At 51.6% G+C, this 13,085-nt stretch overlaps 1 protein-coding gene across 4 annotated transcripts in view; it reads right to left on the bottom strand.

Annotated features, from left to right (window-relative positions):
• Nucleotides 1-13,085, bottom strand: part of Mroh1 (maestro heat like repeat family member 1) — a 73,289-nt gene that overhangs the window by 478 nt on the left and 59,726 nt on the right. For all 4 annotated transcript variants that reach the window (XM_021217259.2, XM_029531122.1, XM_029531123.1 and 1 more), the window contains 11 exons: nt 9,152-9,306; nt 5,623-5,788; nt 4,943-5,139; nt 2,397-2,534; nt 2,075-2,189; nt 1,574-1,720; nt 1,255-1,443; nt 829-984; nt 611-745; nt 440-542; nt 296-361 (listed from right to left, as the gene is read on the bottom strand). In XM_021217259.2, the coding sequence (XP_021072918.1) occupies nt 296-361; nt 440-542; nt 611-745; nt 829-984; nt 1,255-1,443; nt 1,574-1,720; nt 2,075-2,189; nt 2,397-2,534; nt 4,943-5,139; nt 5,623-5,788; nt 9,152-9,306 (1,567 nt within the window). The remainder of the gene's footprint in view (nt 1-295; nt 362-439; nt 543-610; nt 746-828; nt 985-1,254; nt 1,444-1,573; nt 1,721-2,074; nt 2,190-2,396; nt 2,535-4,942; nt 5,140-5,622; nt 5,789-9,151; nt 9,307-13,085) is intronic.

Here is a 13,085-nt window from a genome sequence, read left to right as displayed (position 1 = left end):
GTGGGGCAGCCCACTGCCTTTCTAACAGACGGGCCTCTGCTGGGAGGGCTCGGGAGCCAACGGAAAGATAGTTTTTCCTTTTTTAGTGTTTTTTAAGCTCTTTTGGAACAGTTAAGAAGTTTCCGTGAATTACTAGAGACGATGAGGTCACCAGTGACAGGGGGAAAAAAAATCCTGAAATCCAGGAAAATCACTTAGTCCCTGCGGGTGCCTACAGGGTCAGCAGAGCCCCAACAGAGGAGAAGGTTGGGATCAGGTACAGAGCTGTGTGTCCTCGATTTGGGGGTGTGCTCACCTACAATGAGCTGTTCCAGGTCCACTTGAGTCTTTTGTTCGGGCTCTGCATGTAACACCAGGAACCCTGAAGCAGGTGGGATAAGCTGTATTGTGTATAAACTGGGCGGCGGGGTGTGCTAGGGTAAGGAAAGGGCCTGCTTACCTGTGAACATGGGTGCAGCGGCTCTGACATCATCCCAGCTGCTTTTGAAGTAGAACAGGTTGGTGCTCACTAGGCGGCCCAGCAAGTCAGGGAAGTGGTGCATCTGTAGAACACGAGGGTCAGGGTCCTCAGCCCAGCCCAGGGAGGGGCTCCCATAAACATGCTGCTTACCAGGTGCTTGCACGTGGAATTGAGGAACTCCCCAAAGTGCACACTGCGGCCCTCCTGAAGGTACTTGTAGAAGGCAGCCGCCAGCTCCGCACACTCCAGGTGGGGGACACACATGCACAGGGCAAACTTGCAGGCCTATAAGATAATGGGATGCTGAGCCCGAGTTCCTCTCAGGGCTGGGCCCGGCAATCTTTCCTTTAAACCCAATTATCACTCACACTGGCCACTGGAACCTGAGGGTCCTGCAGATGCAGTAGGAGTGGCACCAGCCCACCCACGACCTGCTCCAAGAAGACATCCTCACAGTCCCCATGGCATGCCTTGTTCAGGTGTCCAAAGAGGCGGATGGATGCTGTCCTGAACTCCACTTTTTCCTACCGGGGTACAGCCACATCAGCACCAGCCCCCCTTTGTAGGCAGGCCTCGCTGTATTCTTAGCCCCCAGCTTTTGTGCTGTGGATTTGCAGATGGATTGCAGTAGGCATACAATAATGAACATAGGAGATTGTATGCTAATACAGAAGATTCGATCATTGGGGGTTGGGGAGCTAGAGCCAGCCTCAGCACTCGCACAGGGATGTCTGCCATCAGTTACAGGGCCTGGCTGAGGGTTAAGCTAGTCCTCTGGGTGTCACGCAGCTTACACTGTCAAAGAAGGGCCGGATGCGGATGGTCGTGTGCAGCAGCACCAAGCGTAGGTCCCATGGCTCCACTAGATCCAGCAGCCGTGAAAGGCCCACCATGGCTTCCAAGGCCACTGGACTGTGTGGTTCGTCACCATCATCCAGTCCACTGACCATGGCTGTCATGAGCTGCGGGCCATGAGCTCGCACCTAGGAGACAACTGCATTCAAGGGACCCACCCTCCAGGTAAACCCCCTTTCCCTTTGCAGTGGTAAGCTTCCCAATGCCTCCCCCTGAGACTCAGCCGTATCTCCTGGCCTCCAGGGGGGGCCAGCCCACCTTGTCAGGTGAACCAGAGGCCATGTTGGCCAGGCCTCGGAGCACTAGACGCCGTACGCTGGCACTGGAATCCTTCAGGCGGGCTATCAGGTTGTCCAGCAGTGGTTCCAGGAGCATCAGGTCATTGACCACGTTACTGCTGAGTAGCTGGAGGCAGAGCTGCTCTGACCATTTGCACCGACTGACCCTGACCAGCTTCTGCCCACACACTGTAGCCATAGGAGGGTTCCTGGGAAGGGGAAGCTGAGGGCCTGCGCCTACCCTTGCCTCCCATTCTTCAGAGGCTCATCAGTCTCTGGCAGCAGGGCCTACTCCTGGCTGACTCTAGCCAAGGTTTTGCCAGGTGGCTTGCCTAAGCAAGCTCTGGAAGGCCTGGAGAGGCCAAACTTGTCTAGAGGGTCCATCTGCCCGTGTTCATCCCACGGAGCCCAAGATGGAAAGAANCACCTTCTCATTTCCAAACCCAATACTTATGATGAGATCTCCTTCCCAAGGTCCTACCTCAGCCAGGAAAGCTGTAGAAGTGACCCTCTGGAGCTCATACACGCTGTTCTGTGTGCACCCGAGTGCCTTCATCACCAGAGGAAGTCGGGGGCCTGCATACTTTGCCATGGAACTGGGGAAGGAGACCCCAGAAGGCAGGAGCTAGCCCCCTGGATGTTGGCAAACACCCTCCCAGACCAGCTCCTGTGTTGCCCCCAGGGTACTTCACCTCCCACTCTGTGTGGCTGGAACCCCAGGCCTCCTCCTTTCCAGCCCACAGGAGGCCCCTTTGTGCCTGTTGACATGTGTCTCACGCCCTGGACAGGTTGTCGCTGCTTACCTTGCCAGCTGGGCAATGCCATCTTCATGCCCTGCTGAGGTCTTGAGCAGCTCCCAGCCCCCCTCCAGTTCAACACAACGCAGCACATCCTGACTGCCACTTCGGAGCAGCAGGGCCTGAAGGGCATCCACTGCAGAGCTGTTGGTGGAGGGTGGGTGGTATCTGATGGCACATCTGCTGTGGGTACCCTTTCCTGGGCGAAGCACAGGCTCTCCGAAGTGTTCCCTTCTACCAAGGCCAGCAAATGCTGGCAAGTCACTTGGGAGTGCACATTCAGGAAAGGATTCCCACAGCTGCCCGGGCCTATCCTTGCTAGGTATCCTTCCAGGAGCCGACTCAGAAGAGGCCTATGGATCCTCACTAGGACTCAAAGGAAAGACCAATCTGTTGGCTTGGAGAGTGAGCTAGCTAGATTGGTCTTTACCAGACTTGAGGAAAATATACAGAATCATTAAGATATACACAAGGGCCACAGATTTAGCTTTTAAGACGTGTCCACCCCTGAGCCTGGACCTGGATATACTCTGTCTGGAGGATACGGAGGCCTCTGGAAGGGGTGACAGGATCCTGCCCAGTTCAACCGAGGCTTGAATAGATCCTTAAAGTGAGGCCACAATGAGACATCAGCTAAGCTAGAGATGGGGGAGCGGCATTGTGAGACAGGGCTATTCCCTACTGACTCATTTCCAAGCTCCTGTGGCAAGCATCTGACTCCAGGCTCTCGCAGGAGGGCACTAATGGTGTTGCTTCCTAGGCTTAGCTAGAATTAGAATTTGGCCCCTGCTAAGATATACCCTTCCCCTGTGGGGAAAATGTTAAACAGATTGCGGTGCCAGTGTAGCATATCAGGATGGGTAACACCCCTTGCAGAAATGCATGGCCCTCCAGTATCATAGTCCTGATGTGTCTTGTAATGCACAGGATCCAGGAAGGTGGACCCAAGGTCTGAGGGTCAGGGGTAGCACAACACAACACTCCCTAGGTGAGATTTCCCCACCAGCGAGAGCCTGCAGTGGTTCCTTCCTCCACGGGCCCCGTAGGAACTACTGACTGCCAAATGGGACAGCAGGATGGGAGGGAAGGTAGGGTCCAGCTCATGCAGTGCCTATCTAGGCAGAGGGTAGGCCATGCTGGCCTGCATGCTATGTAAGACCTTAGCTGATAGCATCCAGTGGAAGGCATGATGGACAGGACCATGCACAGGGCTAGAGTGGCTAGAGGGCTGCAGCCTTGGAGGACAGGTGGGAGGTATGAAGTGGTTTCATCTCCCGTGAATATCTTTAGGTGATGTGCTTGATGGACATCTACAGGTTCCATCCTGCATAGGCTCATCCCCCAAGAAAAGAGCTGAAGACAACTCTTGGGAGTCCTGGCCTCCAGGGAATGATCTAGTTGCTTCAGGGTAGTCTACTCCGACTACAGATGGAGAAAATGGCACAACAGCTGCTGTGGTGACTGGGTAGATGCCAACAGTATACCTGCAAGGAACATCCTCAGTGTGGGCAGGGCCAGCCACAGACCAGATGAGGACTCAGCGTGGTCCTAGCCCAGACCTCAAGAGCCACCCACCACTGGTCACAGGATGAGTATAGCCCAACTGAGAACTGCTCAGTTTTTCCCAGGCCACTGCTACATCTATGAAGAGAGGCTTAGGGACATATGAGCAATTGGTGCCTACTGCATAGAACTTTGAAGGATGGTCATGGTGGGTGACCCCCTGTCAACTATGTGCTGCAAGGAGGTCTCAGCCCAGGAGTCCTCACAGGTAGAAGAGCCGGCTCCTAGCATGCTAGGCTCAGGTCTACTGTACTGTTTATACTTTACTGTGTATCTGTAAAGGAGTGATGGCAGCAGTGGGGTAAACTGAGGCTGTCCAACCCCAAGTGTCCCCGCTAAGGTACCAAAGCCAGATAACCTGGATGGGAAGGACCCAGGGCAGTCAGGGAGTGGGAAGATGGTGGCCTTATCCTATGGTTTAGACCTCTCTACTTCTGCTTAAACTGGCCTAGGGTGCTGCATGGAGCAAGGCCAGCACTAGCATGCAGGAGTCAGATACCATGGTGTACTGGGGCTCCCCAATCATCTAAGCGAGCACCCTGCCTCAAGTGCCCTAAGGAGCCAGGACTTAGCAGACAGTAAGAACTCAGCCCTGGATAGCAAGAGATTCAGGGCATGTTAGCAGCTCCTGCACTGAGCTGTGACCATCCATCAAGGTTAGAGTGCTGGACAATCAGGTTCAGTCCAACCCCAGAACTCAGGGCTCCAGTCCGACCTCACTTGAGTGCTCCCTAGCCCCAGCTGGCATAGCTGTGTATTACTCTACTATCCTAGTCTGGAGCTACCTGCAGAGGTGAGAAGCAGCCCTGGAAGCCTGAAACACGAAGGACCATCCCAACCTGCACCAAGGAGAGATTATGGTCCTGGAAAGGGAAGCCACTCCCAAACCCACCACTGCAGACAAGGTCTTTTATGTCTTCTTCAAAGCCAGGCAGCTGACACCTCACACACACACTGAGCACGGGGATGACAGGTGAGAACCCCATTACCTGCAGGGATCGAGATTCCTGGTTCCTCTGGCCGGGCTGGCACTTCTCCGCTCCTTGGCTTGCAGGTTCCGGGGCAGCTGCACACCCACAGTACAGCTAACTCGTAGGAGGAGTGCTGCGAACAGCTGAGGGTAGAGCTCCAGGACCACGGTTCCAGATGATGGGGCAGATAGGACTTCATACAGTGCACAGGTGGCCTGGGGCAGAGCCACTACAAGTCATATCTCCCTGGAGACCACAGCAACTCCTGTACCCCTACTCCAGGACTCAAAGGGGTCCAGGCCTTGCATGAACCCCATATACACTTGAAGTTTTAAGTCTCTAGGGAGAGGTGGGAGGAACCCAGGAACAGAGTAGGTAGGACCCTGTGTAGCTCAGTCCTCTGGGCATTAGGCAGGAGAGAGGAACAGTGTAACCTTCATGGGGACAAACTTCAGACCATCTGTTCTTGGTTCCTTAGAAAGGGGAGGAAATTCTCACAGCTGCTTTATTGCTTAAAGTGTGGCTGGGCTCAGTTTATTTTTTTTTCCACAGGATAAAATGTGAAGTGTGCTCCCTTGGGAGCTAACACCTGCTGGTCTTTATGAGCCCCAGCACAGCTGCCAGGTGCCTTTGGGGTACCCAGGCCTCATGTGGGGGCAGGGGCAGCATGTAAGGTAGCCCCTTGAGTCCCTACTCACCGCCAGGGGAAGCAGCGTGGCTACTCTGTCTGCACTGCTGCCCAGGAGGAAGGGACGGCTCTCCTTGAATGGGACGTCTTTGCCCATCTTCTCCAGGAGTAACTCTAAGACCTGAGCCGTGAGGCTGGGCTCCACGGCCAGTGCCCGCCACAGGGCGCAGGTGTGACTGCAACAGCAAAGAAATGCATCCTGAGCCATTGCTGGCTGCAACACCCTGCTCACCACCACCTTGTGCTGCAGTTGTCCCCAGTTCTGCAAGGTTCAGACATGCCAGAGTCATCTTGCTGGGAGAGAGATGGTGCCCTGATGTCAGATCTGAACTTCCCCATTCCTCTGACCCCAGGGTTTGGAAACAGCTGGCCATAGAAGCAGAAAGAAACCTGCCGGGCCTGTGCACAGAAGACCTAAGGCAGGGAGCATAGCATCTTTAAGGAGCTGCTGGAAGTAAAGATTAGACTTCTCCAGAGGAAGCATCAATCCCAGGCTTCAGGGACAGGGACAGCACACAGTCAGAGGACCAAGGACACAAGGAAGAGGCATGAGGAGAGCACTCAGGCATGACAGGTGGCAGGATAGCCTGTCTCATGGCAGTGCCCAACACACTGGAAGGCAGGTATGCCCATGTATCTGCAGAAATGTACGACAAACTTCTGACTTCTATTAGAAATCGGAAACTACAAATAGCAACTTTTAAGAGAGCAGATGTCTGCAGAATGGCATAGTGAATAAGGGGCTCTGCCACCAAGCCCCACGGTCTGAATTCAATCCCTGGGACTCACACAGCAGAAGGAAAGAACCAGCTCCCAAAACTAGTCCTGTGTCCTCAGTTCTGTGGCATGCACATACATACAAAATAAATATAAAAATATGAAGTTAAGAGAACCAAAGAGACTGTAGAAATCAAGTACATATCACACTTGTTAGACACATTGGTATCAGTCAGGTAAGGCAGGTGAGAGAACAGGTAAGCTGGGGGCTGGAGGTTGGTGCGTGCCTTTAATCCCAGTACCCAGGATGCAGATCTCTTAAGTTTTAGGCCAGCCAGAGTTGCACAGTGAGATCCTGGAGGGGGTGGGCACTACCTAGGATTTAATAGAAAGAGCAAAGAGGAGTTCAGAAGACAGAATCAGGCAGGCAGGCAGTAAAGCAAGCAGCTCAGAGTTATCTGGGGGAAAAAGATTGAGGTTTTGTCTGCAATTGATGAGACAAAGTACAGAGGTGCATGCCTGTCACCCCAGCACCCTAGACGTGGAGACAAGAGGGTCAAGAATTCAAGGCAGCCTCAGCTACAGAGCAAATTTAAGGTCAGCATGTCTCAAAACAAAATGAGGCTGTGCAACACTATTGTGTAATTCAGAGGCTCAGTAGACTTAAGACAGCAGCAAGATGCAGAGACCACACCAAGGGAAAAGCTGCATCTTACAAAGACAGTGAGCTAGTCACATATGGGTCCCTTCGCAGCAACTAACAGAAAGCAGAAAGTGACATTATTTCATGGATACCATTGGAAACATTCTCCATGTTGCAAGACCAAAGCGTTTGTGAGGAAGGCAGAACAGCCTGCCGTGGCAAAGCCGTGTCCAGTGCTGTGAAGGACTCACACCAGCACCTAAGTGCTCTGAAGCCAGGCTCAGTTCCCCGGCAGATGGCTGCACACCACCCATAAGGCCAGAGCACAAGCAGTTCAGCTTCTGTGGCCCTCACACCCTTGGCTGCGATGCTTTCTATTCAGAGCAGCACATCACAAACGTAGTGGATGAGCATGGCAGTGGGTCACAGATCTGCATCTTCTATCCCCTTGTATGTCAGAAGTGGTCTTCATCTTTCCCAGCCATTTATAAGCATGAAGTCCCGTTGTGGCACAACTCACTGGCCTGCCCCACCCCCACATGCATGTGACAGGTTCTTCATCCCCTATTCTACAGAAGACTGCTAAACTCTCGCTACTTCTTTTTCTTTTTTTTAAAGATTTATTTACTATATGTAAGTACACTGTAGCTGTCTTCAGACACTCCAGAAGAGGGAGTTAGATCTTGTTAAGGATGGTTGTGAGCCACCATGTGGTTGCTGGGATTTGAACTCTGCACCTTTGGAAGAGCAATCGGGTGCTCTTACCTGCTGAGCCATCTCACCAGCCCCTCTCGCTACTTCTTAATAGCTCAGGATAGAAAGGCTTATGAACATCCCCTGGGAATGTACAGTGTAGATAAGACACACAGCAGTAAGAGCAAGCCACCTCGTATCTTAAGAGCAGTATATTGAGCAAGTAAGTCAGGAGTCTTCAGTCCACTCACAGCGCTCAGGATAAGGCAAAGCCTCTCCCCCACCCCCGGAAGCAGCAGAAGGGCACTGGTGGCAGATTGAGGGCTCAGCTAAGGAATAGAGGGGACCTGGAGGCTGGACACCTCTTCTGCCTCCATCCAAGCAGTGTCTGAAGTCTGTAAGCACAGAGAGCCCTGCAGGGGTGCCAGGATTTGCAGGCCCTCCTATGCACATCCACATCTCAGTGGGAAGTGAAATGACTGCAGAAGATCCCACAGGGAATTGGTAAGGACGTTCACTTAAATGAGAACTCCTCACTCTAGTAACAAAGAAGGGGCTAGAGAGATGGCTCTGCAGCCAAGAGGGTTTGCTTCCAGAGTTCAGATCCCAACACCTGTTTGTGATGGCTCACAACCATCGGGAACTCTGAAGGATACAACACCCTATTCTGACCTCCAGAGACACTCCCATCAACAGACATGCACACTCAAAAGAGACGAGAAGAAATACACAGATACATACAGAAGAGGAGAGACAGAAAGACAGATTGACACACACACAGTCACTCCCAATGCACAGCCTCCAAGCTTGATAAGAATACAAGCTGATAGTGACACATGCATCATGTACCTTAACATCTTCACAAATAGGGACCACACCATCTGGACCAGTAGTAGCCTTAAGGATAACCTCTGCCCCAACCAAGACTACAAAGAAAGATGAGGCCAAAAAGCCCATACCCTCAAGCCAGGGTAAAAGAGAAAGGCAGGCAAGAAGAAAAAGAGGACTGTTTTGGTGAGGTGAGTGACGATTTAGGGAGATGCATCGATACAGGGCAAACCTAGTTCCTAGGCTCCTCGAGGAGCCCACAGTGGTCATGGTGAGGTTCTGCTCACAGGTGCTGAGTGTGCTGGTGAGTCACTGAAGCACAGCAGCTTGGCAGTGTTGGTGCCAGAGAGGAGGTTAAGGACAGTGAGTGCCAGGGAAAGCTTTAGGAAGCCTGCCTTAGCAGGTATGTCCAAGAAGGGTCTTAGTCAGGATCCCAAGACATATAGAGAGGGGTAGGTGCCTTGGATACCTGAGAGCCAGGGCCTTTTTCCATTTGATTGTCTTTTTCACAAGCCTAGGTCCATGGGGACTCCTGAAGAAAATTTAGGGTGCAGAGGTAGGGGAGGGATGCTGAAGGAGCACACACTATGCCATGCAGGAATAAAAGCCCCAAAGTTGGAGTATGGCTTCCACCAAACAAGCTCAGGGTACTGAGTACCTGTCAAAGGGCAGGGGGCTCCCCAGGAGACTGGATACCAGAGCCTCGCAGTGCTGAGACGCTAGGAGGTACACACTGTGCTGGGCAGCTGGTAGGATGTGTTCTTCCTGGGTATCCCGCAGCTTGGCTCGCAACACACTCACAATCTCAGGTACCTGCAGACAGGACAGGCTCAAGTGGGAGGTTGCAGTCAGGCTTTGAAACTTGGTACACATCCACACCAGGCATGACGGGAGGGATGTGTGAGAGCACACACAGATATCTCTAGTTTGTTCCATAGCCTAGGCTGTGAGAAGGAAGGTCCTTAGAAACGCAGAGCTCTTGATGGCAGGCCGCAGGCTTGTGGCAGAAAGGTCTACGACAATCCCCCCACGGGTGTGAGGAGCCAAGAACAAGAACAAGAACCCAGATCCCACGTGAGAAGAGACACGTGGCCACAGCCCCATGGTAGCTCATTTACCAATCTGTAGGAGACTACCCTGGTTTAGATTCCCAGCGCTACCGAGGAGGAGGGAGGAGGCAGGAGGCAGAATAGTACAGCTACTCGGGGATGGTCAGAGTAGGTGATTAAGGAGGCTCCACAGTGCTCCTGTAACTCAGCCATCGTCTGCTGAGGGTCAGGCTGGGGAGTAGAGAAGGGGAGGACCACACAGGAGCGATGGACCTGTGACTGGGAGGAGCAGCGGGGCCTGAAGCAACACCCACCTCAGCTTGTGGGTGCCTTGCTGCTGTACAAAGCAGGTAACACAAGCACTGGGGAACATGAATACACATGTGTGGGAAAGCTCTGGCCTCTGGGAGCTCCCTTTAGAACTACGTAATGTACTGGGAGGATCTGCAGCCTCGACTGGTCTCCAAAACATGGCCTAGCCTGGGCAGTCTTGCACAGCTTGGCTTATGACTCTCCTCTTGGGTTCTAGACATAGAACCCCCTCCACCAACACATTTGGCCAAAGTTACACATACAGATTACAGGAGCAAATGCCATTTAGCCCTGAGAATAGTGAACACTCTGACCATAGTTAGTCATTTCCATCCATCTCCCCCTTGGCAAGGGAACCATTAGATGGAACCAGAAAGTTCCCTAACACTGGAAAGATTCTGGGTTAGATGGGGATGGTCCCATCTCCTAGGTGAATCCAGGAAGGGTACAGGAGGCTGAAAAATCAGTGTAGACTACACATGGCAGTGTCCTTGGAGTCTACAGGGCTCAGAGGTGTGAGCGTGACACCTGAGTCACTGGATGGCCTTCCTTGGGTACAAGAAGTCGCTCGCCCATGGTTCACTAATGGCGTAGCCTCCTTCTAGCCACCTGCTTATCTGTCCCTTCATCTTCTGAATCTGTGTCCTGCCCCAGCTGTGGCCTCAGCAGGCCTGTGGCATCTGGCCACTAGCAACTGAGAGCTTCCTCGATGTTTCTGGCTTCTAGAAAGTTTGCTGGCTGTTTCTTTGTGGGGAAAGTTGGGTTTGTTGGGCTCTTGTTAGGACCGAGCCATACTCCCAGCTCCTCTCTGAAGTTGTGACAAGAGTTACTGAGTCTCTAGGAGATATTTAGCATTGGTCTGGGCCTACTGCTCAGGGTAGCAATTTCTACCAACTCTGAAGAGTGCACTTTTCTACCAACTATGCAGCAGTGACCAGGTGTGGTGGCCTGGTAGTGGGAGCAGTTTCATTCTGGCTTCAAAGCCAACCTTGACTTCTAAGTTCTGTCGAGAAGCCCATTTCCTGACCACACAGGCAGGCTCCATCTCATCTGTGTGGTCCCTTCCCTCCGTCCTCAGCACGTGGGAGTTCTCTTGCTTTATCCATCAGCTTGGTCTAGGTCTTTTGTTCACAAGAGCTTCACAAAGGTATGGTCCCACTGCGGTGGTTCTAGCACACTGACGATCACACAAACAACCCTAAATCCAATTCCAGAACTTTCTATAACCCCTGAAGAACTCCTTTCCCACCTCTTTTCCAGCCCCTCAAACCTCAAAGCTACATTCTTCTCAGTGGACTGCCTGTTCTGAATATTTCATGAAAATGGATCACACCGTGCATAGTGCTACTTCTGGCTTTCCTTAGGTACAGTGTTTCCCAGGACTTGTCTATACTGTTAGATGTGTTACAACTTCATTCCTGGGCTGGTGAGATGGCTCAGCGGGTAAGAGCACTGACTGCTCTTCCAAAGGTCCTGAGTTCAAATCCCAGCAACCACATGGTGGCTCACAACCATCTGTAACAAGATCTGACGCCCTCTTCTGAAGTGTCTGAAGTCAGCTACAGTGTACTTACATATAATAAATAAATAAATCTTAAAAAAAAAAAAAAGAACTTCATTCCTCCATATGATGAGATTGCAGTCCACTGTACAGAGGGGTACCACATTTTCTTTTCTCATTCACAAAATGGTAGAATTTGCATAATGCTGCCATGAACGTTCCTGTGTAAGTTTCTGCATGCACCCTGGAGTGTTCCTAGGGTTTCCCTGGGGGTCACATGTAGCCCTCATGCCGACTTCTTGAGCACATTCTCGACTGCTTTCACATGATGGCATCTCTCTGTCCCCTCGCCCCTTGCATTGTGTTCCCTTTTGAGCCTCGGAAGATTCTCCTCCCATTGCCTGACACAGGTGCTAAAGGTCTGCTCTAACCCCCCTCCCACCTTGCCTCACGGGCAGTGTGCTTCATTCACAGTCATGCTATATCTGGTGGGACCTCAGTCCAGCTGCATGCCTCCCCTAGAACCTCAATGACTTGGTGTCAGACCAGAAGCCCAACAGCTGTCTGTAAGAAGTTCCTGCTGGAGTCTCTCGGGGTAGAAAGGTTTCTCATAACCCTAAAGGGCCAAGAAATCAGATATGCCAAGTTGTAAGATAATTGAGATGCCAGGTACAGACTGAAGTCTAAACTCTTGACTGGGCTCAGCCATGCCAGGACACCTGGCTCTATTAAAAAAAAAAAAAAAAGGAGACCGAAAACCATAAAGCTCTGCGAAGGGTCTGACAGTGATTTCTTGGACATGACACCAAAAGCATGGGCAATAAAAGAGAGAAGCAGGTGACAGCAACCTCAACCTCAAAACTTTGGCATACCAAGGGACAATCAACATAGTCAGTTACTACAGAATGAAGTACATGTCTGATAGGGGATTAGTATCCAAGACGCGCAAAGGTAACAAACCTATGAGAAATCTCTGAGGGCCAGCAAGGTGGCTCAGTGGCTAAAGGCACTTGCCTGGTGACCTGAATTCTACCCCCAGAACCCCCGCAACAATGGAAGGAAAGAACTGACTCCAGTTGTCCCATTCACATTAATAATAAAGTCTAAAATTCACAGGACAAATTCCCCTATGGTGTTAACAATGGGCTTGAACAGACGTCTTCCAATGGCAATATGCAAATGAACAATATACATATGCAAAGATGATTAGCTTCATTAACTTCCAGAGAAATGCATATCAAAATCACAATGATGGGGCTGGAAAAACAGCTCGGTGGTTAAGAGTGTGTACCGCTCTTACAGAGGTCCTGAGTTTGGTTCCCAGCACCCACACCAGGCAGCTCCAGCTCTAATGGCTGTGGCCTCTGCAGGCACCTGCATTCTTGTGGACACACACATACATATGCACATACGTAATTTAGAACAAAATCAAAAACAGGATGTGGGCCTGAGTATTGGAATTGGATGTCCCCAGTGTCATGGGATGAATTCCCCTGTGGTGTCATCTGAATTCAATGTGTGTGCTATGGCATGGGTACCCATAAGTTCCGATGCCCCCAAATAATTAAAACACATACACATACACAGAAGCACCATCAGAAGGTCTTGCTCTCCCAAATGACCCAGAGATGGGTTCCCAACACACAGCCTTGGGTGTTCCAAATGACCCAGAGATGGGTCCCCAACACACAGCCTTGGGTGTTCCAAATGACCCAGAGATGGGTCCCCAA

Source organism: Mus pahari, chromosome 17, assembly GCF_900095145.1.
Source record: "Mus pahari chromosome 17, PAHARI_EIJ_v1.1, whole genome shotgun sequence".
NCBI lineage: Eukaryota > Metazoa > Chordata > Mammalia > Rodentia > Muridae > Mus > Mus pahari.
Note: the sequence above shows the minus strand (reverse complement) of the source record. Positions and strands in the feature narration are given on the sequence as shown.